Source organism: Scardinius erythrophthalmus (genome assembly GCF_964197995.2).
Source record: "Scardinius erythrophthalmus genome assembly, chromosome: 12".
Classification (NCBI taxonomy): Eukaryota; Metazoa; Chordata; class Actinopteri; order Cypriniformes; family Leuciscidae; genus Scardinius; species Scardinius erythrophthalmus.
Window position 1 is genome coordinate 29,953,533 of NC_138232.1, and position 27,947 is coordinate 29,981,479.

At 37.0% G+C, this 27,947-nt stretch overlaps 2 protein-coding genes across 4 annotated transcripts in view; one reads left to right on the forward strand and one right to left on the reverse strand.

The window, feature by feature from the left end:
* Positions 1-13,405: 13,405 nt before the first annotated feature.
* cUnh22orf23 (chromosome Un C22orf23 homolog) lies at positions 13,406-17,283 on the forward strand (the record flags this gene model as incomplete). The annotated part of the gene is made up of 6 exons (XM_081381197.1): positions 13,406-13,481; positions 13,813-13,875; positions 13,971-14,123; positions 16,376-16,504; positions 16,734-16,834; positions 17,129-17,283. The coding sequence occupies 6 exons, from the start codon at positions 13,406-13,408 to the stop codon at positions 17,195-17,197; spliced, it is 591 nt and encodes a 196-aa protein (XP_081237323.1). The 3' UTR covers positions 17,198-17,283.
* A 2,059-nt stretch (positions 17,284-19,342) lies between these two features.
* The window catches only part of micall1a (MICAL-like 1a), a 30,712-nt gene continuing 22,107 nt past the window's right edge, over positions 19,343-27,947 (reverse strand). For 2 of the 3 annotated variants that reach the window (XM_081381199.1, XM_081381198.1), the window contains exons 9-16: positions 24,911-25,278; positions 23,095-23,229; positions 22,864-22,990; positions 22,310-22,400; positions 21,101-21,174; positions 20,856-20,970; positions 20,642-20,688; positions 19,343-20,552 (exon numbers count right to left, since the gene is read on the reverse strand). In XM_081381199.1, the coding sequence (XP_081237325.1) occupies positions 20,428-20,552; positions 20,642-20,688; positions 20,856-20,970; positions 21,101-21,174; positions 22,310-22,400; positions 22,864-22,990; positions 23,095-23,229; positions 24,911-25,278 (1,082 nt within the window). In that variant the 3' untranslated portion in view covers positions 19,343-20,427. The remainder of the gene's footprint in view (positions 20,553-20,641; positions 20,689-20,855; positions 20,971-21,100; positions 21,175-22,309; positions 22,401-22,863; positions 22,991-23,094; positions 23,230-24,910; positions 25,279-27,947) is intronic. The other variant, XM_081381200.1, reaches the window with a different exon arrangement.

Here is a 27,947-nt window from a genome sequence, read left to right on the forward strand (position 1 = left end):
AGCATTAACAGAGCGAGGCTGTCTCGAATGGTAAGTTGGGCGCTTACTGTGACAAACCCTGTTCAGGAACAGCGGGTGAAAGACTATAGAGGAGAGTGCACAGCAGACTATTAATACTTCTCCACACGATAAACTTCACTCCATAACACAAACCGTGTGAATCGTCACTTCAGGCACTGCATTCCACTCGCACACCGTGCATTCGGGCCAGCACTCACCCACCGGTCTTTCTCCCACCAGACAGCGGCTTTCGTCTCTCACACGAGCTCCACTTCTCTCAGAGACAGTCAACGGATGTAGTAATCGTCACATTCAGTGCGGGGAGAACAAAGGTTGGAGACAGATCATTAATTCACTCGGTGTAATACTTCCCTCGTGCCACACGCTTTCCAGACTCTCCACACCACTTCAGTGTCAGTGCATATAAACAACGGATCAAATACTCATCACTTTGCGTCTTTCCCACTGTTGACGATATCCCCTGGATTTTCATTGACAACTTCTCTCTCTCATTTCCATTTCCCGGCTTCAATCCTCACCCTGCTTCACAGCCCAGCCTCAATATACACAGCCCGCCGACAAACACAGTATCTCACGGGAGGAGAACCACCCTCTCACGGGGGAGAAAGAACCACACTCACGGGAGAGAAAGAACCACACTCACGGGAGAGAAAGAACCACCCTGACCGTCTGTTTCCTCTCTTTTTTAAAGCCCCATCTTAATGCGCGTTCCTCTCACAACACTCTCTGTAATTCTCCTCCCCTGCTGTCAATCAGGCAATTGGCCTCGCTGCCATGGCAACAGATTTCGCGGTGTGATGAGACGACCATCCACAAGAGGTCTCCAAATAATACTGCCTTCACGAGGATTTTACTCTCTCTCCTTATCTGGCTTTTGTCACACCGTGACATTTCATCTCTATACAGCACTCTGACTCTGTAGGCATTATTGTCCGACTCGAACTGAACACCATTACTGAGAGTTTCTGATATTATCATCATTCTGTGAGATGAAATTGTCCTGAGAGACTGAGCGCAAGCTCATGAAGCTCCGCCCCCTGTGTCGTCCAGCAGCAGCTTATTTGCATTTAAAGGGCACACACTAAAACAGCGCGTTTTTCTGAGCCCCAAAAAATGACAATTTAAACATGCTGTAAAAAATGATCTGTTGGGTATTTTGAGCTGAAACTTCACATACACACTCTGGGGACATCAGAGACTTATTTTACATCTTGTGAAAAGGGGCATAATACGGGACCTTTAATGTCTTAAATGTTGAAATTGGCTTGTAGCCTGATGTAATAACATGGGGAATGAGCAGCGGTGTCCTGACTCAGGTAAACTCCGCCTTTGTTCATAACCACTCCTCAGGCCCCAGTTGGCCCGCTTTGGACCAATATTCGGGGGGCCAAAAACCAAGGTTTACATACCATCATACAAACCATGAACTCTTGGTTAATTAACCCAACTTTGCTTACTCTGGGTATACCAGTTGCAAAAACGTGGCTGGTAGTAATTCAGTCAACCTAGTGAATGGTGAACACACCATGAAACTGATGCTAAGAAGAAGCGTACCATACTTCTTCCTTCTTTTTTTTTAAATAATAATAATAATGCATTTTATTTAGAGGTGCCTTTCAAAGCACCCAAAGACACCTTACAACTTAATGACAGTCATAGAATACAAGGCAGCAATACAATAAAGCAACAGTTGTTAAACATTAAGATACAAGATTTTAAATTGATCAGAAAAAGCTATTAAAGTATAAAAGCTATGTAAAAGTAGTAAGACAATCACTTTTCTTGTACAAATTGTGGAAGTGAATTCTAGAGATGAGGAGCAGCACAACTGAACGCCCTGGACCTCATAGTGGATAAAAGAACAGAGGGTAAGGGAAACAGATGAGGATCTAATGGTGGGGTAATGGCAACCCTGTATGGTGCTCAATACTGAAATTGATGCTCTCTGGTGTTTATCAATTGGAAGGCTTTCACACATACACAGGGGACATGTAGGCCTACAGCCCCCATGACATAAGTTTCATCATCAGCAGAGTATGCATGTAGTTTGATTTTTCTAAAGCCAAAAGTATACTTCGGTTTTTACATGTACACAAGGGTATGTGCACAGTGCACATGACGCGAATTTCGTCATCAGCACAGTACGCTTGTTTTTTGTTTTGTTTTTTGTTTTTGTGTTTTGCACTAATTCTTTTCTCCACAATTATAAATTACTTTTTTACTGCTCAAGCTCTTTTTTTGTGATGGAGACCTGGCTCAGGAACTTTCTCCAGACTGCCTTTTTAATTCTCCAAGAACTGTAGGTCGTGGAGGTGAAATAGTAACAATATTCAAGAACTGTTTTAAGTGTAAACTTCTGCCTGTTGAGAACTTTCTAAGCTTTGAGGTGCAGCTCCTCAGGGTTGATCTCACTACCTCCTTGCTTTGCGCACTGGTTTACAGACCATCTAACTTCAATAAGGATTTCATCTAAGAATTTTCTGACCTTTTGGCCTCCCTGATGTCACACTATGATAGACTTCTGATTCTGGGGGACTTTAATTTTAATTTCCATGCCAGCTGCCAGTCTAAACCCTTGGTCAAAGAGTGTTTCCGTCTTAGGGACTCACTTAACTTTGTACAATTTGCTTTGTTTTTCAGTGACTAATCTTGAAATGTGTGATGCTGCTATTTCTGATCATTGTCCAGTGGTTTTTGACTCTGTACTGGCTTGTACTCTCCACAAATCTATCATTCACCATGTTTTTCTAGATGTTTTTATTCCTCTTCTGCCAGTACATTCAATGATGTGTATTTATCTACCCAAACCCCTAATGTTATAAATGTTCTCTCCTCCTGTGTCTATCCTGATGAACTGTTTGATCTTTTTACCAGTAGGCCTACCTGCACTGTCACCTTGGACTTAATTGCCCCCTTAAGGTTACAGAGATCCAAGGAGAAAAAGAAAGATCAGCCCTAGTTAAATGCGTCCGGCAGGAGTGTATGTGCACTGAGCGCAGATGGATGAAAGACAAACTTCAGATATCATAGGAAATCTTTAGGCATTGTCTTAAGCGGTAACAGTGTTGTTGAGTGGCTGCTGATCGATTGCTCCTGTCTGCCTTGCTGCTGGTTTGCGTCTGTAAGCTCCATATAGCTTTCTGTTTTGAATCTCTATTTACTATCATTCCTTTTTGTTTATATTGCTAAATATAACTTACTTATCAACATATCTTAGATATAGTCTAATATTGTCTATCACATTAATCTGATATAGCTTTTATCTAAATCGTTATCGCTAGCCTGTTAACCTGCTTGCCGTCTTTTTTTCTCGCGCGCTTTTTATGAGTCTATTAAACAACTGTGGTAAGTTGGATCAGTCAACAAACATGGTGAGTAATGTCTTCTCCTGTTATTGTCACTTGCACTTTGTGTCACATATACAGTATAGTATAGCCTTCTCTGTCAGTACTGAGGGCTTTACATGTGATAAATGCAGGGAGATAGTCAGGCTGACGGAGAAGATTTCAGAACTAAAGACACGCATCCAAACTTTAATCGAGGATAGTAAGAATGCAAGGGCTTTAGATACTGCTTTGGATGTGACTAGCTTAGTGAACTCTGTACATTGTTCAGTTCCGGCTGTAGAGCCCATGCAGCAGGGCAACTGGGTGACCATGAGACACTTTAGTCAAGGGAGAAAACACCGCTCTTCCGTTCCGATTACCATAACAAATAGATTCTCCCCACTCAGTGAAACACCCACTGAGAATCCTGTTGAAAGTGTCATGAATGCGAGAGAGAAGGCAAATGCAGGTAAAAGTATGTTTATTTAAAGGTAAACAAAGAGGTCAGATCCACACAGATACGACACAGTGGGACGGGAGAGTGACGCTGGGACTTCGACGGGCAACCGGGCTGGTGATGGGCGGTGGATGAAACAATCCAACAGGAACGAAGATCACAGGAGACAGCCAAAACGGGACAGGAACAGACACCGGTAACACCACAACGCTCTGACAACAGATGACACCAGTCACAGAGAATATATAGGCAAGTTAATGATGACTGGTGCTGATGATCAGCAGTGATTGGAGGACACACCCACACTAATAATACACACAACACAACAATCACACGAGACAAGGAAAAGGCAGTGAATTCATGAACCGTGACAGAAAGTGCCCTCATTATTGGCGATTCTATTACGTGGAACTTAAAAATAGATACACCAGCCACCATAGTCACATGTTTGCTGGGAGCCAAAGCGCCTGACATCAAAGCTAATTTAAAAGTGCTGGCTAATGCTAATCGTAAATTCTCTAAGATTATTATTCACGTCGGCACTAATGATGTTCGGAGTGATGCGATACTTAGTAGACTGTCCTCACTCAATGGCTGACTGTCTAAGTGAAGTCCGCAAAATAATATAGAATTCATAGACAATTGGAAAAGTTTTTGGGGCAGACCTGACCTGTTGAAAAGAGATGGTATTCATCCTCCTGGGATGGTGCTGTTCTTCTCTCTTGTAATATGGCTCAGTCTTAGAGCTCAAACATAAATTGGGGCTCAGGTCAGGAAGCAGACAGACTGGCTAAACCGACCGTCTGCTAGCTGTCTCATGTCACTGAGGTCAGATAAATCCCATCACATAAAGACTCTTTCACCTAGATATCATCATATACAGAATGTGTCTGTACCCAGAATTAGGAAATACAAAAAACTCCCAAACCCATTTAAGGGTAAATTTTTTATTGATGTTTAACAAAAACAAATATAAAACAAATAAACAAATGATAAAGCTTGGGTTGCTGAATATTAGATCCCTTACTTCAAAAGCACTTATTGTTAATGATATGATCACAGATTATAACCTAGATGTGCTGTGTTTGACAGAAACCTGGCTAAAACCAGACGATTACATTGCATTAGATGAGTCCACCCCCCAATATTATTGTTATAAACATGAACCTCGTCTGCAAGACAAAGGGGGAGGTGTTGCTGTAATTTATAGTAATATCTTCAGAATTACTGAGAAGTCTTGTTTCAAATATAATTATTTTGAAATGTTGGTGCTTAATGTAACACTGTGTAATGTAAATGATAAATCACAGATTTGTGCTGGCTACTGTATACAGGCCACCAGGGCACCATACAGACTTTATCAAAGAATTTGCTGATTTTCTATCAGAGTTAGTACTGACTGCAGATAAAGTCCTAATTGTTGGTGATTTTAATATACATGTAGATAAACGAAAAAGATGCATTGGGATTGGCATTTAAAAACGTTCTGAACTCTATTGAAGTTAGACAACACGTCTGGACCTACTCATTGTCGTAATCATACTCTAGATCTAATATTGTCACATGGAATCATTGTTGGTGCTGTTGAAATTCTGCAGCAGAGCGATGACATAGATCATTATCTAGTCTCGTGTATACTTCATATAGCCAAGGCTGCAAAGCCGACTCCGTGTTACAAATAGACCTATCACTTCTGCTACCAAAGATTGCTTTATTAATAATATTCCTGATCAGTTTCATTGTCTCAGCATCCCAGATAGCTTAGAAGAACTCAATATTGCGACAGAAACTTTTGACTCTCTCTTTTCCAGCACTTTAGACACAGTTGCTCCTTTGCGGTTAAAGAAGATTAAAGAAAATAGTTCAACACCGTGGTACAATGAGCACACTCAATCCCTAAAGAAAGCAGACAGAAAAATGGAGCGCAACTGGAAGAAAACAAAACTAGTTTTTTTTGTATTTCATGGAAAGAGAGCATGATTGCGTACAGAGAGACCTTAAAAACGGCTAGATCTGCTTATTTTTCAACCCTATTAGAAGAAAATAAAGAAAACCCTAGGTATTTATTTGAAACAGTGGCTAAATTAATGAAAAATAAAGCTTCAACCCCAGACGTTTCTAAACAGCACAGCAGTAATGACTTTTATGACTTTCTTTACAAGATTGATAATATCAGGGAGAAAATTATAACTATGCAACCGTCTACTACAAATTGCAAATTAAATTGCAATTTAAAAAATAAAATATGTTTTTGTAGACTTCCAGTCTTGAGTGGATCAGTGTGCGGCCAGTCTCCCTGAGGAAAAATTATATTCATTTATTGCTATAGGAGATGAAAAATTTCTAAATCGACAATGTTAGACCCTATACCAACTAAGCTATTGAAAGAGATGCTTCTAGAGGTCATAGATCCCCTCTTCTTAATATCATTAATTCATCTTTGTCATTAGGATACGTACCAAAAACTTTTAAGCTGGCTATGATTAAACCGCTTGTTAAAAAACTTGATCCTGCAGAATTAGTCAATTACAGGCCGATTTCGAATCTACCTTTTCTATCAAAGACACTAGAAATGGCGGTATCCTCACAACTATGTTCCTTTTTAGAAAGAAATGATATCTGGATTACGAGGATTTCCAGTCAGGATTTAGACCGTACCATAGTACTGAGACAGCTCTCGTTAGAGTCACAAATGATTTGCTCTTATCATCCAATCGTGGTTGTGTCTCTCTATTAGTGTTACTCGATCTTAGTGCTGCATTTGATACTATTGACCACAACATTCTTTTAAATAGACTTGAAAATTATGTTGGCATTAGTGGAATTGCATTAGCATGGTTTAAATCATACATATCTGACCGTTATCAGTTTGTAGCAATAAATGAAGAGATGTCTTATCGATCACAAGTTCAGTATGGAGTACCACAAGACTCAGTACTAGGACCGCTGCTGTTCACTCTGTACATGCTACCCTTGGGAGATATCGGAAGCATGACATTCGTTTTCACTGTTATGCTGATGATACTCAGCTCTATATTTCTTCAAGCCCTAACGAAACTTACCAATTCACAAAATTACCGGAATGCATAGCTGATATAAAAACTTGGATGACTAGTAATTTCCTACTACTTAATTCTGAAAAAACAGAGATTCTAATTATTGTACAAAAAACTTCCTCACGTAATAAGAATACTGTCTAACACTTGATGGCTGCTCTGTCAACTCTTCGTCGTCGGTTAAGAACCTGGGTGTTCTCTTTGATACCAATCTTTCATTTGAAAGTCACGTTTCTAGTATCTATAAAACCGCATTCTTCCATCTTAAAAATATATCTAAATTACGTCATATGCTCTCAATGACAAATGCGGAACAATAATCAGTTCATGCGTTCATGACATCAGGGCTAGATTATTGTTATGCTCCTATGTGTGGTTGCCCTGCACGCTTAATAAATAAACTACAGCTGGTCCAAAACGCAGCAGCTAGAGTTCTTACTAGAACCAGGAAGTATGACCATATTAGCCCGGTTCTATCAACACTGGTTTGGCTCCTTATTAAACATCGTATAAATTTTAAAATATTGATAGAATTCATGAGGAATTATTCGAATTTTGAATGATACAAGACTGGTAAAAAAAAGATTTAATTAAAGTTTTTTTTCTTCTTCTTCTTCTCATTCAAGTGTCTTCAACCAAGTTGTGCTCCATACTCCAATCCAGTAGGTGGCAGATACTGCACCTTTTAGTTGGTTTGCCAACCGCAATTTATACAACAGATAACAGAGAACACTCTCAGAAAAAAAGGTACAAAAGCTGTCACTGTGGCGGTACCTTTTCAAAAGGTACACCTTTGTACCTAAAGAGTGCATTTAAGTCCCTCAAAGGTACATATTGGTACCAAACATGTACATATTGGTACCAAATGTGTACATATTAGTACCTAAATGGTACATATTAGAACCCTTTTGAAGGGTACTGTCCCAGTGACAGCTTTTGTACCTTTTTTTCTGAGAGTGAATGTCTAATAAGGGGAGAAGTTTCACTCTCAGTACACTTCCGGCTTCTGAACTGGTTGCAGTTCCACTCTGATTCCATATGAGGGTGCTCACAGAATAAATGGAGGTCTATGGCGCTATAGAGAGCCTAAGTCCCTCCCCTTCCGGTCGACCACCATGGGACCTTATTTCGGAAAAATATTGTATGGTAGTCAATGGCGAGAGACAACAAATATTTTGATCTCGTTTGAATTGTGCCCTGATTTACACATATGATGTTTGTCAATTTAAAAGATACATTTTAAAGTCAAGAAAGTCGCAGCTTGATGTAAAACTGCTGAGGTATAAGACTGTGAAAATACGTAATTACAAAGACTACAAACCCAGAAGGCGCACATGCGTCGTCATACCTTTTCTCTCAATGAATGAAGCTAACTTTACTGAAGCTAACGTCTGTCATTTTATTCTATAGTCTTACATTATAATCGTAACGTTACGCCGTCATGCCTGAGTGTTTTGAGCCAGAATACACACATACGAGCAACGGATCTTGTGACGTACATAGTGCGAGACGAGAGATGTCTCTCTATAGAGAGCCTAAGTCCCGCCCCTCCGCTTCCGGCTCATGGGACCTTACTTCGGAAAAAATATGTATGGAAGTCAATGGCGAGAGATAACTTATCTTTTTATTCCGTCTGAACTGTGCCCTGAATTACACATATGATGTTTGTCAATTTAAAAGGTAATTATGAAAGTCAAGAAAGTCGCAGTTTGTCATAAAACAGAAGAGTAACGTTTAGTTTTATGTGAAAATCGCTCAATGAACTACATCTCTCGTCTCGCACTATGTACGTCACAAGATCCGTTGCTCGTATGTGTGTATTCTGGCTCAAAACACTCAGGCATGACGGCGTTGCGTTACGATTATAAGGTAAGACTATAGAAAAAATGACAGACGTTAGCTTCAGTAAAGTTAGCTTCATTCATTGAGAGAAAAGGCATGACGTCGCATGCGCGCCTTCTGGGTTTGTAGTCTTTCTAATTACGTATTTTCACAGTCTTATACCTCAGCAGTTTTACATCAAGCTGCGACTTTCTTGACTTTAAAATGTATCTTTTAAATTGATAAACATCATATGTGTAAATCAGGGCACAATTCAAACGAGATCAAAATATTTGTTGTCTCTCGCCATTGACTACCATACAATATTTTTCCGAAATAAGGTCCCATGGTGGTCGACCGGAAGGGGAGGGACTTAGGCTCTCTATACCATAGACTGTAAAAAAAGATGGACGACGCCCCTTCGCTCTCTTCCATTGATGAGAACTGAAGCCGCCAGAGTCCCGATATGGCGCTGACATATTGGAACTTGAGTCTGCGCAGTAGCGATCTCGGGACCAGACCTGCGCAGTAGTGAGCAGGAAGTAAAGCCGCGAAATCAACGCTCCGCCCTCACCCTCGCAGAATACACTCAGGAAGAGTGGATTCTGCACACTTTTTAAAAAATTGATTGCAGTACGACAAGAGGCTTGTTAAAATAATGTAAATACAATCTCCTCAGTCCTCCGAAGATCCCGAAAAAATGTCCGTTGGTGCTTCAGTGACTACTTCGCTCGGAGAACCTGTCAATCACAGCTGTCAATCATGACGTTACACCACCGCATCACGTAACTAACTAAAAAACAACTTATTTTTGAAACAGACACTTGAACTTGCATCAGCGTGATAAAAACGACAGCAAGTGAAAGAAACCACCTTTAGAAAAAAGATATTTGAAGTGTAATTTAATTGTTTAGTTGGTCTCGCGTCCCGTTGAATAACATGGGGAGGCGGGGCTTATGACCTATACTAGGACCAGTCACTGGGGGGCGATCGAGACGTTTTGGCTTCACTTTTCAGGGCTTGTGCGGCACGCTTGCGCTATACACATCAAAATCCACTTTTCTCAGGATATAATTTTTTGTCTAGTAATTTGAATGTTATATTCGAAAGGAGATGCAGAGAAATTACACATTGCGGGGTATTAGATTTTTTAGAGTCACTTATTTGCTTTAAAAAGTATTTTAAAGTGTCAATGACGTCATACACATCGTACGACCAGAGATACTGCTTAACGGCAATCCTTCACTCACTCTGGTGCGTTCGCGCTCTGCACTTTCTTTTCACTCGAGGCATCAACAACACAGCTGACACAGATAAATACACGTGCTAGAGGAGTTTTTGTTTTGTTTGTTTCTGGTCCCGCTTCGGATGCCACGATGCCATCAAGCGGTATCTCTGGTCGTAATCAGTCCTTCACTGACCAATCAGCGTTCATTAGCAGAATGCTAGCGTGTTATGGGCAACAACAACTCAACCTGTAAGAAATCGAAAGGACATAAGTACTCGTTCATTTAACTTTCGACCTATAACCGATGTTGAACTTGCAAAACCTAGAATCAAATCTGAGATTTCTCAACGGTAATCGGATGAAAGAGACAAATTTAGCCGTCTAGCCCCATAGACTCCCATTCATTTTGCACTCATGGGCGATCGCCCCCAGTGGAACTCTGGTGGAACTACAACCAAAATTCGGTACAATAGGACTTAATAGGGAGTGGGAAGGCTCTCCGTAGACGGGCTCTGACAGATAAGAAAGAAAAAAAAGAAGAAGAAGATGCCCAATTTGCCTACTTAAGCTACACCCTAAAAGTGTGTACTCGTTTTGTGAAGAAAAAGTAGATACTTTTGAGTGTGTAGCAAAAGAGTACACAAGCTTTGGGAAATACTATTACGTCATACAATTGCGTCTTTAACGGTTGCTCTCTGTCGCATCCTGACACGCATCCTGTCACAGTAAACTGGCCTGTCAATCATCTTGTCACAATTAAAAGCCTCCACATTTCATTTCATTTGATATTGGAGAGAAATGCAGTAGCATGTTGATCTGCAGTCGCGGATCTTTCACAAAATGTATTTATTTTTCTAAAATTTAAACTTAGACCACATTATTAGATTACCCTTTGACTTTATGAATACACATAAATGACAGCTTAATGATTTTTTATCTTTTTTGTGCATTTATTCAAAGACCCCATGTACAATTCTTTTTGTGACTGGTGTTACCTTACTTTGGCAATATTAAAGGTTATTATGAAATATTATTTCTAATTTTAATTTAATTTTTTTCAGCACATGCAGTCAGTTACAGACAAATAATGATAATGCAACAAATACGGAGATAATGTTTTATTTATTTTAATCAGGTGTGATTAAATGTTAAATGATTAAATGTTAGTTCATTTGCGCAACCATGCATTTGCTATAACAATGAAAATATTTGAAAAACAGTTATAAATAAGTAATGATGCAATCCTTTAAAGTTAAACTCTTGAGTGTAACAAAATGTATTGGATGTAAAATTATTATCATGTCACATGTCACATGTGACACATGTGACACATTTTATTTAATGTAAAAAAAAAAAAAAAAAACACAGTAACACCAGTGACACAATGAATCACCAGTGACATACATAAGACCATAAGACCAAAGATCCTTATTCTTATTCTTCAACTATAATTAAGTAGAGAACACATAAGATAGAAATAGATAAAAACACATTTTAACTCCATTAAACAACTCAAATTTGCAACAAAGTACATTGTCTAAACTGCAATTTTCCGCTATAATTTTATGTCATGCTATAGCATATACTAGGTTATGACTATGAAGGCTACACTTCGAACTTTCCCCATTTTTACATTTCATGGTGCCTTATTTTACTTGCCCAACTGCCCCATAATGAACTCCCAGAACCGCTGATCAATCTGAACTGAACGCTTATTCAGTGCCAGGGGCTCTGGAATCAGGCATAACATAATCCATGGGGCTTGAGACAAAAGGGGCAGGGGCTTGAGACCCCATGTTGTCTATCACGGTATACTCACTAAATTAAAGGGTGCCCAAACATGCAAATTACCTGATGATTTACTCACCCTCAAGCCATCCTAGGAAGCTAGTTATTTTAGTCGATAAAGTTTTAAATATGGATATTTTTCTTACACAAACACATCGCTTCACTTCAGAAGGCCTTTATCAAGGAGGGTCTGCGGTCTGGGTGATGGGATGGGGGGGCTTCTATGATATTAGACTGCGTAGCCTATAATAAAAGCTTATCAATGCATATCTAAATTCGCGCCTAGCCGCCTACGGTATTTTTTTAGAACTTCACAAAAAGAAACAAAAAATATTCTGCAGCCAATGAGCAGCCGGCGGGGGCTGGTTGCAGGACGACTCAACCTCCTCAGACAGTTTTTAATGTTTATCAGACAATAACTAGGCTACTCAAGATTTTGCTTTAGTATAATTTTCGGGACAATTAGGGCCAGATTCAGGATTCGGGACAACAGTTTAGATTTCGGGACGTCTGGTCACCCTAGCCATTATAAAGCTTGGAAGAGCCAGGACATTTTTTGATATAACTCCGACTGTATTCGTCTGAAAGAAGAATGTCATATACACTTAGGATGGCTTGAGGGTGAACAAATCATGGGGTAATTTGCATTTTTGGGTGAACTATCCCTTTAAGTAGTTTAATCCATTTGTATTCAATTCCCTAACAATAAAGTAGGTCGTACAGTGAGTTCAACTAAAAGCTTCATATGAAATCATGAGATAAATGAGAAAAACTTTTTACTCATGGGTTGTGGGCAATATTAGCCTTTAGAGTGTGCGTCTCAATATTCATACTATCCATTCTAAACAGTGTGTGAAATTAAAATAAGTCTGTCCCAAAGCATAGCCTATGTTGAAAAAAGTATACCAGAAGTCCCCGGATGGTCTACTATTTCTGGTGGATTTTATTGCCAACAACCCATTGTGCTTTAATTGGCGGAGGAACTACAAACATGAGTAAAAAGGTTTTTTTTTTTTTTTTTTTTTTTAACAAGAAAAGGACTCTGGCCTCGCTATCACCTGTCATGGCGCTGCTCTGAATACGTTCTAAATAAAGCTTTTTAAAGATTTTAAAATTACCAAGTTGTTTTCTTCGTTGTCGACTAAACTCTAATTTACGTAATTCGTTGGTATTCAGAATTTTAGATTTTTTTTCTTTCAGCAGTGGTCGATCTTTTATTTATTTATTCATTCATTCATTCGTTCATTCATTCATTTAAGCCCATTTATTTTCAAATGTATATTTTCAAATAGCTTATTCTTCATCTTCAGCGGAAAAGTGAATAGTATCAAAGTCCCTAAAGTCTGCTTGCTTCAGGCGATTGGATGTTCGCCTGAAACGTCACACATTGTGAACAACCCAGGATCGAAATCACCTGACGGAGAACGTTTATATCGAGCTTTGCAAAACATTGAATCCGTTCTAATTCGTGTGGATTTGTCATCTCGAAAGCAACCCTAAAACACAAAGAGTTTGTTCAGCTTTCTTTGTTAGACTGGTGGGTGGTCTCTGCTTTGCTGGATTATCCCCGGTCTTAAATGTTTTGCGTGTGTTACCATAGGAACCGCTTTGCTGCTTTTGCGTTTGTAACGTGAGTAAACCTTTGACGACCAAAATACCAGTTTTCTTGGTTTATGGCAAACAAGTCAAGTGTTTTTGTTTTGCAGGAATGATGGCCAGCGGATCAAAATATAAGGAGTCCAGAGTCACTAACTACAGAACAGAGACACGACAGTTAATACAATGTGTGTGTATGAGTGTACGAGTGTAACTTACTGTGTAACGTTAATTTACATGTTTTTCTATGCCGGGGAACTCGTGTCACCGGTTTTTTATTTCTTTTCTTTTTTTACATGTAAAAAGGCAGAAAGTTTTCTATGATGGGTAGGGTTAGTGTAAGGGTATAGAATATTCAGTTTGTACAGTATAAAAACCATTACGCCTATGGAGAGTCCCTGTAAACTATATATTCGTGTGTGTGTGTGTGAGTGTGAGCATGTTCCAACAATCATGCATATCTTGTTTTTATCTTTTCTTTGGCTCCATCTGTGTTAATTTTGTTTTGTTTGATTGTAGTAATGATGCAAAAGTCTGGTCTAACGGACTTTCAACAGAAACAAATCAATAATCAGCTGAAAAGTGAGTTCAGGTGACAGATTTTATAATATCCTACTACAACTGTCCTGGCAATTTTATGCCCATTAACACTTGTCTTTTTGTGTTTGTTTGATCAGATGGGGGCGCTCTTCCACTAACCTTTACCCCAGTTGAGCAGAAAAAAGTCTCCAGAGTGACCCCACTGATGAGTCACCAGCTGAGGCGCAGTGCAGAAAGATGTAGTGCTGGAGATAATTACATACGAGAAAAGTTTCAGCCTAGTGCAACACGTGAGTGAAAAAAACAAACAAACAAAAAAAAAACATGTCCCTATACTTATATTCTTTATCACCCAATTCTTCCTCGCTGCTGCTATTTTTCCCCATTACATTTACATGTATTCATTTAGCAGACGCTTTTATCCAAAGAAACTTACAAATGAGAACAATAGAAGCAGTGAAACTAACAATAGGACAACAATATCCAAGTGCTATGACCCCTCCCAGTTTTATCTAACTTAGTACATGCACTTTCTTAAAAAAAAAAAAAAAGATAATATAGAATAGAAGATAAAATGTCAGTATTAATGGATTATGTGTTGCCGAAAAAGATGCGTCTTCAGCTGTTTTTTTGAAAATGACACAGCTCTGGTTGAGTTAGGCAGGTCATAGAGCAGAGCAGAGCCAGTGGTTGTTCTGTAGGCAAAAGTCAGTGACTTGAATTTGATGCGAGCGGCAACTGGCAACCATTGCAGTTTTGTGAGGAGAGGAGTGATGTGTGCTTTCTTTGGCTCATTAAAGACCACTCTAACCGCAGCATTTTGAATCAGTTGCAGAGATTTAATAGTGCAAGCTGGAAGACCTGCCAGGAGAGCATTACAATAGTCTAGTCTGGATAAAACAAGTGCTTGGTCAAGGAGTTGTGTAGCATCCTCTGATAGGAAGGGACGGATCCTTCTAATGTTGTACAAGGCAAATCTGCAGGACCGGGCAGTTCTAGCAATGTGGTCTGTAAAGTTCAGTTGATCATCAATCACAACTCCAAGGTTCCTGGCTTACCTTGATGGAGTTATGGATGACAAACCTAGATGAATGGAGAAGTTGTGGTGTAGTGTTAGGTTGGCCGGGAACACAAGCAGCTCTGTCTTCGCAAGGTTTAGTTGAAGGTGGTGGTCCTTCATCCAGCCAGAAATGTCTGTCAGGCAGGCTGAGATGCGAGCAGCTACCGTCGGATCATCAGGCTGGAATGAGAGCGTAGCAGTGATAGAAAAAAGCCATGTTTCTGAATCGCAGATCCTAGTGATGTCATGTAGATGGAGAAGAGAAGTGGTCCAAACAATGAGCCCTGAGGCACCCCAGTAGCTAGATGTTGGGTCTTAGACACCTCACCCCTCCACGACACCCTAAAGGACCAACCTGAGAGGTAAGACTTGAACCATTGGAGTGCGGTTCCCGAGATGCCCTTCGTCTTTAGGATTGACAGAAGGATTAGATTATTTAAATTCCATTAGATTCTCAAATGCATTTCATTGCATGTATGCAGCATTGTGCTCTAATACTACTCATGTAAATACACATTTGCATTGAACAGAACTTCACTGTCACTTATTATTTCAATATAAGTTAATACAGAAATCATAACTCATCTTTAAACAACTTGATATAGTGTACTACTTTACCAGTATGCTTCTGGTAAAGTGGGGCAGAAGGGAAAAAAATCTATTCGTTCATTCACCTTCATCAGGCTTGCTAAAGCCACAGCATTTCTGTGAGACAAACTTAGGGGCCCAAAATAATTAACCCTTTAAGCCCTGAAGGCATTTTTAGTTTTTTTTTCTGAATGACATAAACTTTTTAAATAAAAAGTAAAGATTCATAACTCCAAAACAGTAGCAAGGAGAGTCAAAAGGTAAGTATTGTTTGATAGAAAACTTAAAAAAAAAAAACATTACATTTGGAAATTCTTATGCTGAGAAACTTCTGATAAACTGCTGATAAATATAAAAAGTGGGCTCAAGGACCAAGCTAGCCTTTTTGTTTAGCCCTTGACACCATGAAGGCATTTTTAAAATTGTTGCTCCTCTATTGTATCTCTTGATCAACACAATGTATTATGTTAATTTTGCACTCATTTCAATCAGGAACATCCATACTATTATCTGTGCATGTTTCATAAAATTACAAGCATAAATGCCTCGTGAAAGCTAAGTTTGATTTTACTTAGCTACATGTGTGCCTGTGGGGTTTTATGTTATAACTTTTTATAACTATCTTTAGATCTGCTGTAAATAATGATGTGCCATTTTCCACGATCGGAGAATGTTTCATGAAGTTAAGAGCGAAAACGTGACATAAATGCTGCATCCGTATATTATTTACATATGGGTCTTCCTCAAGTTTTGTAAAAGTGTAGTTTAATATCTGTATACAGTACATTTTCAGCCTACATGAATTCATCTAACCTGTGTTTGTTGCGGAAGTCTTTACAAGTGTAACAACAAAGATCTTTCCATCCTTCTCTGCTGATTCTTCTCTCTTTCTAGGGGATCTGGAGAAAGAGAAGAGAAGGCTACAAAATGTTCTTTCTACTGGTAAAAAGAATGCTGGGCCAACTCACTCCCAAAGAGACTCCACAGAAAGAAGAGATCAACAGATAGACAGATTCCAAGAGGGTGAGACAGGCAGTTGATGTTCATTTCTCATCTGAGTGATCTGATTTCAATGATACTGATTGTATATTGAATTATTATTATTATTATTATTTTTCAGTTTATTAATCATAATTTATAGGGAGGCAGGGAGAGTCATGTTTACAGAGACACTTTAATGACCTTGATAAGGAGCTCAATAGTATACGCATCAGCATAAAAACTATAATTAAATGTAATTTCTTACCAACAGTTCTGGATGAGATTGAGGACAGGAGGCAGTTTTTAGAGGAGATGATGGTATTGGGAAAAGGTGACCAATACCAGCACCTCATCAACACAGAGATCTCTCAGGTGAGGATACAAACTCTGGTGTCTCATAACACATAACAGCCAATACTCTCATGCAATGTCACCAGCCATCATCAGTTTTAAATGCGACTTGACCCACAGTTTCAGTCTGAAAACCTGAGAAATTAGGAAGTTATTTATGAATGTTTTATAGCACCACAGGGAAATGTCCTGTTTTTGAATCACATTTTTTTATGTATCTTTATAGTTTTGTGTGTTTGTTATTAGCTGTTTCTTAAACTAAAGCTATTTTGTTCTAAACTCTCTGTTGTTAATTGTATGAAATTTTTCTTCCAGAAAATCTGTGAACTTGAAGAGATTGACAGGAAACGCAGTGAAGAACTAAGAACTAAGAACTCAATTTAAATGGAAAAGAGGAACTACAAAGCAAAGAGAGGGATGGAGAAAGAGAAGGTGATAATAGTGTTAGACAAGTATGAGCATTAAAACTTAAAAAAAAAAAAAAAAAAAATCCCAAAACTGCGAAAGGTTTTTGTTTCATGAAGTCATTTTATTTTTGATGTCCTCCATCCTAAAAGCACTGACTGTTTTAGAGACATTGAAAAGCCCTTGGGGTTGATCAGGCACACACACACATACTCTGACCATACAAATGCAATCCTAAAATCTGCTAAATACAAATTAACACTCAAATACTTGCAGATGACACACAAACTGAAATGTCAACAAAATATTCAAAGACACTCAACAGCCAATGAGAGGACATATACATAAATTAAACAGATTAAAGGCACTCCTTCAGAAATACACTCCTGCTTGGGTTTACAGAGATTAAGGCCCAACACACAACATGCGACATACTACAGTGAACATTTGAAAATTATTTAACTAAAGCTTAATATTGCATATTGCTTTGAAGAGTGAGGAACATCTATTATTGTATAACATTAACATGACTACAGTTACCGTTTATGTGAGTTACAGTCTTTTTTGTTTTCATTAAAATAGTTTAGACCTATTTATATATCTCTCATTTTAACGTTTATCTGTCACCGATGATTCTAGGTGCAGATTTGTGTGGTAACTCAAAATCATCAAACTTGTAAATGTATCTAATAACCCTCTGAAATGTCATTAAGCTTATTAATGACATTTCAGAGGGTTATTAGATACATTTACAAGTTTGATGATTTTGTAACACTTTAGGTAGGTACAGTATGTTAACCTAAATTTTCCACTGAAATTAAAAAAATCTGCTTCCGAATTCTGCTATGAACTAATATTCTGTCAATAAATACCATACAAATTTAGGGTTGTAACAATATCTTTTAACAATCTTTTAAACATTTTTTTTTTTAATAATAATCTGTTAAATAGTATTCATATTAAATAAAGTGGTTGACCAACACATCTAGAATTGGATCATTATTGCAGTGATCAATACATTTCTGGCATGTTATATGTTTGGTAACAATTATTTTATCTCTAACTAATACAGTGTAGCTTTTCATTTCTTAAACAACCAAACATTAAAGAAGAACCCATCGCCCCATGGCCATATTCCAGGATGACAATTGCAAGAATTAGGTTACACTTTATTTTAAGGTGTCATTGTTACAGTGTAATTATATATTTAAGTACTTTGTAATATTAAGTACTAACTATAGGGTTAGGGCAGGATTAGAATTTGGTTGAGGGTTAGTTGCATGTAATTATGCATAATTTGCTGTTATTACTATGGTAAGTACATGTAACATATGTAACAAAGACACTGTAAAATAAAGTGTTACCGAATTATTAGGCTCAAACTGAGAAAAAGTGGTTCAGGGAGCATGATGAATCATTTTCACAAATCAATTGGCCACCAGAGTCCTGACCATAACCTTATCAAAAGTATTTGGGTGTGCTGGAGTAGAGAGTGTTTTGACTGCCAATACACAATCTCAGCCAAACATTAATGCATCTCTTGATGGAAATAAATGTTGTGATGTTGCATAAGGTTGTCAAAACAATGCCATGACAAATGTAGGCTGTAATTAAATCTAAAGGCTGTCCCACAAAATACTTTTTTAGCCAACCAGTCTATGAATCAGTATTGATCATACTTTTAAAATTAATGTCAATATAAAATATTGTCCAGGTAAGGGTTGCACAAGCTGTTCTTAAGTTCTTATTTAAATTGGAACATAAATTCCACACTAGAGGCTTAGTAACTACTAGTTGGTTTGTAACTAATTCTGCACTTTTTGTAATTTTGTTCTGAAAGCAGGAGACAGTAAGTCGTAAGCTAGTCGTTAAGTAATACATCGTCCCATTATATGAAAATTACCTTCAGTGTTCCAATAGTGAATTTCAGTTTATCATATTTAAGTTGATTCGAACTCAATTATCGCCTCAATTAACTAATGGTAAAGTAATGTTTCCGTTTAAATACGATGTTTAATCACAAAATAAGAAGTATTTTTTACGTAAATAATATTATAAATAACATTGTAAATGCAAATAACAAATTAATAAGAAGCAATACATAAATACTAATGCAAAAAAACTAAAAACAAACAAATTACATTTTATTTTGGCACAGAGCGATACACACAGAGGTGCAATTTTCTGATCAGGTTCATGTTTAGAGCTAAAAGTCATTTTTTCACAATGTTCTCTTTCTTAAAAAATAAATAAACAAATGTAAACGTCAACAAGGATTTATTTTCCTGACAGATAAAGCATGAGTTCATTGATGCAATTCAATCAATCTGCTATTTTCTTCCAATCGTTACTCCTATTCGGAGGCTTTTGTAAATTTTTAGTGTACTAAAGATTACAAACATATGAAGTTACATCTTACGGTGCAATGCTTAAATATTTAATACTGCGCAAATTGTAATTTTGTGCCTATTTACAACTAGGCTTTTTTTCTTATTAAGCACAGCTGGTGCAACCGGACACAGGCAGATAAAAATCTGATATGCATCTATAATCGTCATTCTTAATCCCATACAAATAATATAATTTTCCCCAGCACTAATATAAACTGCAAGCTTAATAATTTCTGCTTTCATCTCAGCAAGACTTCTATAATTACTTATGAAAGGGCTGGATGGGGCCTGAAAAGTTTCTACAAATGTCAAACTACAAATAGTTTTTTTCACTTTTCATTGTGGAGAGAAATACAAGTAGCAGTACTTCTATGCAAAATATAAATATATAAAAACTCAGAGAATCAGATTAAATTGGGATTAAAAACTGTTACCTCTGACTGTTAAAATGAGTTTAAAAGAAGGATGTGTGTGAAACTTTCCCAGGGTTATTTTGGACTCTCAATATCATCTCAATCACATGTCAATCACAATCAGTATCAGCTTTCTGTAACTTCAAATTGTACAGATTATAGTAAGATTATATAGTGGCTAAACCTTTCAAGAGATAGTCATAAAACCTTTGATCAAGACTGTGTTCAGTTTTCACTCTTAAATATGGGAGTAGTGTGGTAAATCAGTTCAGCTGCTACTACCATAATATATTATGGTAGTATTACTGCTATTAACATAACTGGCTCTGTTTTATAGCAATGGAATCAAAAGCAAAATATTTTAGATACTTTTTTTTCTCTCTCTCTCCCTCAGTCAGTCCATTCTTCAACTGTTCTCTTTTCGGGGACTGTTGTCCTTTACTCCTTCATTCTTGGTGCTCAGTCTCTTCAAAACCTTCATGGGCTTAAATTTCCCTGCCTTCTTCTTCTGCTCACCGTGTCCATGAAAATCTAAAAAAAAAAGAAAAAAAAAAAGAAATAGAAGAATCAATGCAAGATGTGGTGTAAACTAAGTCAGAGAAAAGTGAAATAACACTGACCTTTTTTCTTCAGCATAGCAGCTACTAGTTTGTCTTCCTCCTCCTCCCTAAATAAGAAATTACAAACTCCTCAAAAACAGCATGCAAGCTTGATACAAATAACAAAATAACCTTCTATTTCATATCAAATTTACAGAAAAACAGCTAAGAAAAAAATAGCACAGATACTTAAGCTTAGGTTCTGAATCAGAGTGCATGTACATTGACCGATTACCTCTGTCTGTCCATATCTATGTTGTTAACAATCTGGTTCCTCTGCTCAATTATAGTGACAAGTTCTGCCATCAATTGCTTTTCCCTGTCTTTGTCTTCTGCCGTCCATTCTTTCTCTATCAGAGACATAAGCAGATGGGAGAGGGATAGAATGAAGAATGCAGTTATATTAGGAGAAAGGAGGAGGAATTGCTCACAAGAAAAGGTCAATCAGTAAATTCTCACTGTTTTTGTGTTGGTTCATACCTGGCTTGTTAAGTAAACATCTAAGCTCATATTCCACATCGGCCTGCCTCTCCTCCAGGTTCTGCTGCTTCGCTCTGAAATCCAGACAGTGATCAGACACAGATTTATTCTTCTTTCATATTTAACTTTAACCCAACCTCCATCTCCAAGGTGTTGCATTATATTATTATTATAGTGACAGAAACTTTGAGAATCTGATTCTTAAACTGTGGGTTACAATGTGGCTGTGTTAAAATGATCAATTAAAAAATTAATTAAACGTACATAAAATGGGAATATCAAGGTTAAAATTAAGGTGTGCATAAAAATGGGTAACATTTATAGAATAAAATCAGATTAAATTTCAGTGCTATCCTGCATTCTAATGTCTGTTTCACACTGTGAATAAATTGTTGTTTTGAGAGAGGGAAATTGAGAACAATTACAAACTTGATCGTCATGGAATCTTATGTACACGAGGATGAGGATCAAATTATGTCAAAATAGTACGTTTTTTTTAACATCACATAAATCTCCAAACCAGCAGTGTTGCTGCTTTAATCGTGTGCATTTCAGAGTTCAAAGTTTTTGATTAGCTTTCATGTCTTTTCGAATCTGTGGACAGAGCTGCTGAGTTCAGCGTGCACCACACAGTAAAAAAATAAGCTGAGCACTTAAACTAAATGTGCACTGCCGGTTCTGGGATGCAACACGTGTGCTGTAATCTATTAATAAGGCAACCAAAAAGAAAACGCTCACTTACCGCACCTGCACTGAGTGTGAAATAAGCCTTAAATGAAATGTCACTGAACAGACATCAGATACATAGCTAAATATACACTGAAAGAACATTTGAGAGCATTTAAGTTTTTTAAATAGAAGACAATAAGTCTCTTAGCTAAAGAAAATGAAATAATAGAGCTTAGTGCAAAAATAATTTAACTCATGTATTGAAACAGAAAAAGATTCCAGAAAACTTTTTTTCCTCACCCTTCTCTCTAGGTCTGTTGTTAAATTAATTTTCCAGCAAGTTTATTTTAGTGATATGTTTATTATTCAATTGTATTCAATTCAAAATGTAAGTTGGAGATTGTTTTGCATCATACATTTTCATACATAAGGGTGGCAACACACTGAAAAAGTTTAAGAACCACTGTGCAACAGTATGTTAATATAGCGTGTTGTTATTGATGTTGCAGCAGACTAAATGAATGCCAATAGTGCACTTACGTGTAGACCAGCTCAGCCTCTCTCCGTACCAGTAGGTGTTTTTCATGAATTAGAGTAAACCAGTCAACAAGTAGATGTTCCTCCTGATCGTCTAAAATGACAAAACAACAGAAAATACAATTAAAAATGGAGCCAGAAATGGGACAATTTGCTTAGAACAGATTGTATTATAATGACGATTAGCACAAGTTTGGAGTTTTTAGTCTGGGGCTCAGTCTCAGGAAGATTAGCCTCTATAAACCACATGAACTGTCTGCTTCTCTCTTTAGATGATCTACAGGTAAGAAACCTTTAGATAACCTGGCTGAGTGCAGTTACAGTTCACCATATGAAAGACGGTAATGAGTTCACAGATAAAATGCCATTGATTATTTACTTTCAGTCAACTCTCTCAACTCGCAGATGTATCGCAAATATAGGAAGATTCGCCGCATGTTAGGTTTTCAAATGCAAGTTATAAGCGAGCCAAACTCTACACAAACTCCACTGAGGACCAAGCCCCTCTGGGACACTGAAAACGCTGGATAGCATTCTGTAGCATGTGGTTCTCTAACCATTTGAACATTCTCGTAAGCTCTTCTCCAGATCCACCCCTCTCCGCTCCAGTTCATCCAACCGTTTCTCCAGGTCACTCATCTCAACATGGATGTCTTCAACTGGGATATACTCGTCTGACTGAACCTACCAAATACAATGACAGGACAATTATTTATACATTATATATGCCTCAGTTATAGTTCCTTTCTTAAAATAGTCAAAACATAAGGATGTCTCTTGTGCCTCACTTTGCGTTTAATGAGAGGAAATCCATGTCCAGGAGCAGGAGGTCTTGCAGGACGGGGCCCTTTTGGGGGTCTGGATACAAAAGAGCTGGCAGAAGTGGTCGTCTTCCGATTAAATGGATTCTCTTTACAAGTGCGCTGAAGATGACAGTGATGAGGGACCATGAAACAAAGATATTGAACAAAGAAATTAATAAGGAAAGCTCCTGGATTCAAGAGAATTTCAAAGATGTGAAAACTTGTAATGAAATCTGACACACACCCTTGTTTTCTCCGCTGCCCCATTACTTATCAATGAAATATTTTTGACATTAAAAAGCAGTTACATTTTTCAGCTAATTTTAAAGCAGTTAAAAAGTGTCATTACTGGCCAAAACTTTAGCGAATCACAACAAACAAAGGTAAATTACACTTCCTCTCTTAGCCACTGTATAAACATAAACTGCATAAAAACATGCCAAACGTGCGTTATTGTACCACTTTCGAAGCTTTTGATTGAGTAATAATGGTTTTGTATGTTGGCATAAGAAAGTGGCTTTACACACAAGAGCTGCTTTTTTGGGACAAAAAAAGAAAACATTCTTAATGTAGTAACTGGTATAAGTGGAATAACTGATCATTTTAATTTATAATATGAGGGCTGCAACTAATGCTTATTTTGATAATTGATTAATCTGTTGAAAAATTGTTATACATTAAAAATATGTTTTAAATTAAAATAATGTTTTAATCCATTATTTTAAACAATGTTATTCCACATCCTGCCCAATGCTGTCCTCCAAACAATGTGTAATATAATGTGTAATGTAAAACCTATGAAAACAAATATAGTGAATAACTATGTAGTCTATGCTGTGCATTATAAGAAAAAAAAGGGGTTAAAATACAAACATTACACTCTGAAAGCAACTAATTTCGTACTTTTTTAAAATCAGAAATTACAACGTTAATAAACAAAATCACAAAATGTTAACTTGTTAATTAATTATATTACATTACTGGGCTATTCCAACAACAGTGCCTTTACTGTTACTGCTCTCATAAATATGAATACTCGTGTTACATGTAGAATTAGAAAATTACGCTTAATTTCTAACAAAAATATTTTAGCAAAATATTACTTTAGTCCAAATTATTGTGCTCCTGACAGTTCTACTGTGCTCCGTCTATTTGCGCCCTATTGCGCCCCCATGCGCCCACCGATGCTCGTTCATTGAAGTCTGTAAAGTTTAACAAGACGCTTGTTGTCAATATGCAAAAATGGAAATACTTGCGGGATTTCTAACATTTACAGATAAAATGTAAGATGGCATGTAGTCCTTCTTTATAAATCAACCCTCAACAAACTACTTGTCTGGCCTTAAAAATTTATAATACAGAATTATTTATCGCGTCCGCATAGCCACGTGGTGACCCTGTACAGATAAAACGTCAACGTTTAAATGTAAATGCTCATGTTTCAGACATCTTGGATCATGTACCTTTCCGGCAGCAGCTCACTCTATGTCCTCCGCTATTTTCCGTATGTGTTTTGTCCATAGAAATGGTTTATTTACTACTGGAAAGCAATGTGACTGGCTTTTCGAGCACAACGTGCAGACAGGACTAATCGATAATCAAATTCATTATTATCAATAATAATTGATTTTATCGATTAGTTATCGCAGCCGTATATAATATAAAAATAGACAGTTAATTTAAACAGAATTGTATTTGTGATCAAGTACGCTATGCTGTGTTTTGTTTCAAACACATAAAAAATGTCTCGATTGATTCAAAACTTTTGAACAGCAGTGTACGTCTTGACAGTAAATCTAACCTTGCCTGGAGTGCTGGGTGTCTGTGAAGAGGGTGAAAGTTTTAATCCTGCAGAGGGGCGGGATGGAGGTGGTCTCATACTGCGACTGGTTTGTGGGGTGGCGGGTGCTGAACTGGTATTAGTAGGTGGTGGTGGTGGTGGAGGAGAAAGGTTTGGAGAACAGTGAGGCTGAAGCTCAGTTGTTGGGGACAGGGCAGAAGTAGGAGTGTTGATTGATGGTTCAGATACACTCTTGGTGAACACATGGTCCTGTTGGTTAGCAGCAGGTTGCTGGGGGACAGCACTGTAGTCTGAGGAAGAGGAGGAAAGGCTCTCTGTGCTCGGAGCTAGAGAAGAAGCAGGAGAGGAAGTCTGAGATGAAGGAAAAGCTAAAGAACAGCAGGAAAGAGACAACCGAGAAAAATAAATATATGACAGAAAATACAGATGTGAGTAGTTATATTCTGTAACACAGTGGTTCTTAAAGTCCTCAGTAAACTGGACAGACTTACAAGTATTTTAAATTAATAATTATTAGAAGTATATTAAAATATTCTAACTCTAAATTTAAATGCTATATTTCTGTAGGGCTGCAATATAATACTAGTGTGACTTGCATGAAAACTGCATTAAAATATTTCCTATTTTTACCCCTCAATAACTATTGTGATTATCGAAGAATAAATAACTATAGTTTTTTTCAGGAATCACTAAATGAATAGTGGTTGGTTAATTTTAATTTATATTTACTACCGGTCTCTGTTAAGGGGATAGTTCACCCACAAATTAAAATTCTGTCATCATTTACTCACCATCAAGTTGTTTTAAACTTGTATGAATTTAATATGGCTAACCAAATAGTAGATGGGACCCATTGACTATGGAAGTCAATGGGTCCCATCTACTATTTGGTTAGCCATATTCTTCAAATATATCTTCTTTTATTTTCAGCAGGAGAAAAAAATTCATACAAGTTGGAAACAACTTGAGGGTGAGTAAATGATGGGAGAATTTTAATTTTTGGGTGACTTATACCCTAAAATTTACACATATACATATATATATATATATATATATATATATATATATATATATATATATATATATATATATATATATATATATATATATATATATATATATATATATATATATATATATATACAGTTCAGGTCAAAAGTTTGGAAACATTACTATTTTTAATGTTTTTGAAAGAAGTTTCTTCTGCTCATCAAGCCTGCATTTATTTGATTAAAAATACAGAAAAAAAATGTAATATTGTGATATATTATTACAATTTAAAATAATTGGTTTTCAATTTATTATACTTTAAATTATCATTTATTTCTGTGATGCAAAGCTGAATTTTCAGGATCATTACTCCAGTCTATCACATGATCCTTTAGAAATCATTCTCATATGATGATTCATTATCAAAGTTGGAAACAGTTCTGCTACTTAATATTTTTTCAGAACCTGTGATACTTTTTTAGGACACTTTAATGAATAAAAAATAAAAAATAAAAATAAAAAAAAGAAGCAAATTTTTTAAAAATAGAAATCTTTCATAACAACAATATAACACTACTGGTCAGTAATTTGGGGTCAGTAATTTTTTTTCTTTCTTTTTTTGAAATAATTCAATACTTTTATTCAGCAAGGATGTGTTAAATTGATAAAAAGTGATAGTAAAGAAGATTTATATTATTAGAATATATATATATATATTTTTTGAATAAATGCAGTTCTTTTTAACCTTTTATTCATCAAATATATTAGGCCGCAGAACTGTTTCCAACACTCATAATAAATCAGAATATTAGAATAATTTCTAGAGGATCATGTGATAGACTGGCTGTCACATGTGACACTGAAGACTGGAGTAATGATGCTGAAAATTCAGCTTTGCATCAGGAATAAATTATTTTAAATTATTATAATAAGTATATTCAAATAGAAAACTATTATTTTAAGTTGTAATAATATTTCACAATATTACTGTTTTTTTCTGTATTTTTGATCAAATAAACACAGCCTTGATAAGCATTAGAGACTTCTTTCAAAAATATAAAAAGACGTGTATATACAGTGAGGAAAATAAGTATTTGAACACCCTGCTATTTTGCAAGTTCTCCCACTTAGAAATCATGGAGGGGTCTGAAATTGCCATAGTAGGTGCATGTCCACTGTGAGAGACATAATCTAAAAAAAAATCCAGAAATCACAATGTATGATTTTTTAACAATTTATTTGTATGATACAGCTGCAAATAAGTATTTGAACACCTGAGAAAATCAGTGTTAATATTTGGTACAGTAGCCTTTGTTTGCAATTACAGAGGTCAAACGTTTCCTGTAGTTTTTCACCAGGTTTGCAGGAGGGATTTTGGCCCACTCCTCCACACAGATCTTCTCTAGATCAGTCAGGTTTCTGGGCTGTCGCTGACAAACACAGAGTTTGAGCTCCCTCCAAAGATTCTCTATTGGGTTTAGGTCTGGAGACTGGCTAGGCCACGCCAGAACCTTGATATGCTTCTTACAGAGCCACTCCTTGGTTATCCTGGCTGTGTGCTTCGGGTCATTGTCATGTTGGAAGACCCAGCCTCGACCCATCTTCAATGCTCTAACTGAGGGAAGGAGTTTGTTCCCCAAAATCTCGCAATACATGGCCCCGGTCATCCTCTCCTTAATACAGTGCATGATGCTACCACCCCCAGGGCTGGACTGGGACAAAAAATCGGCCCGGGCATTTTGGCCATGACCGGCCCACTATATGATCATAAACACCACCCATCTTTGCACGCCCTTAATTATATGCATACCAACTCCTATTCAATAAAACCACTAATGCCATGTAATGAGTGAGTATAGGAACGAGTGAGAGTTAACAGATGAAATAAGTAAAAATTTGACATTTATTAATACAGTTGAACTATACTACACAGTGATGAATCCTGAAACAAGCCATAAGCTGCATTGGCATAGCAATACCAGTGTTTCTTACAGGATTTTTGTTAAAACTATGGTGGTGGGATCTCGGTCCTTCTAGGGGGGTAAGT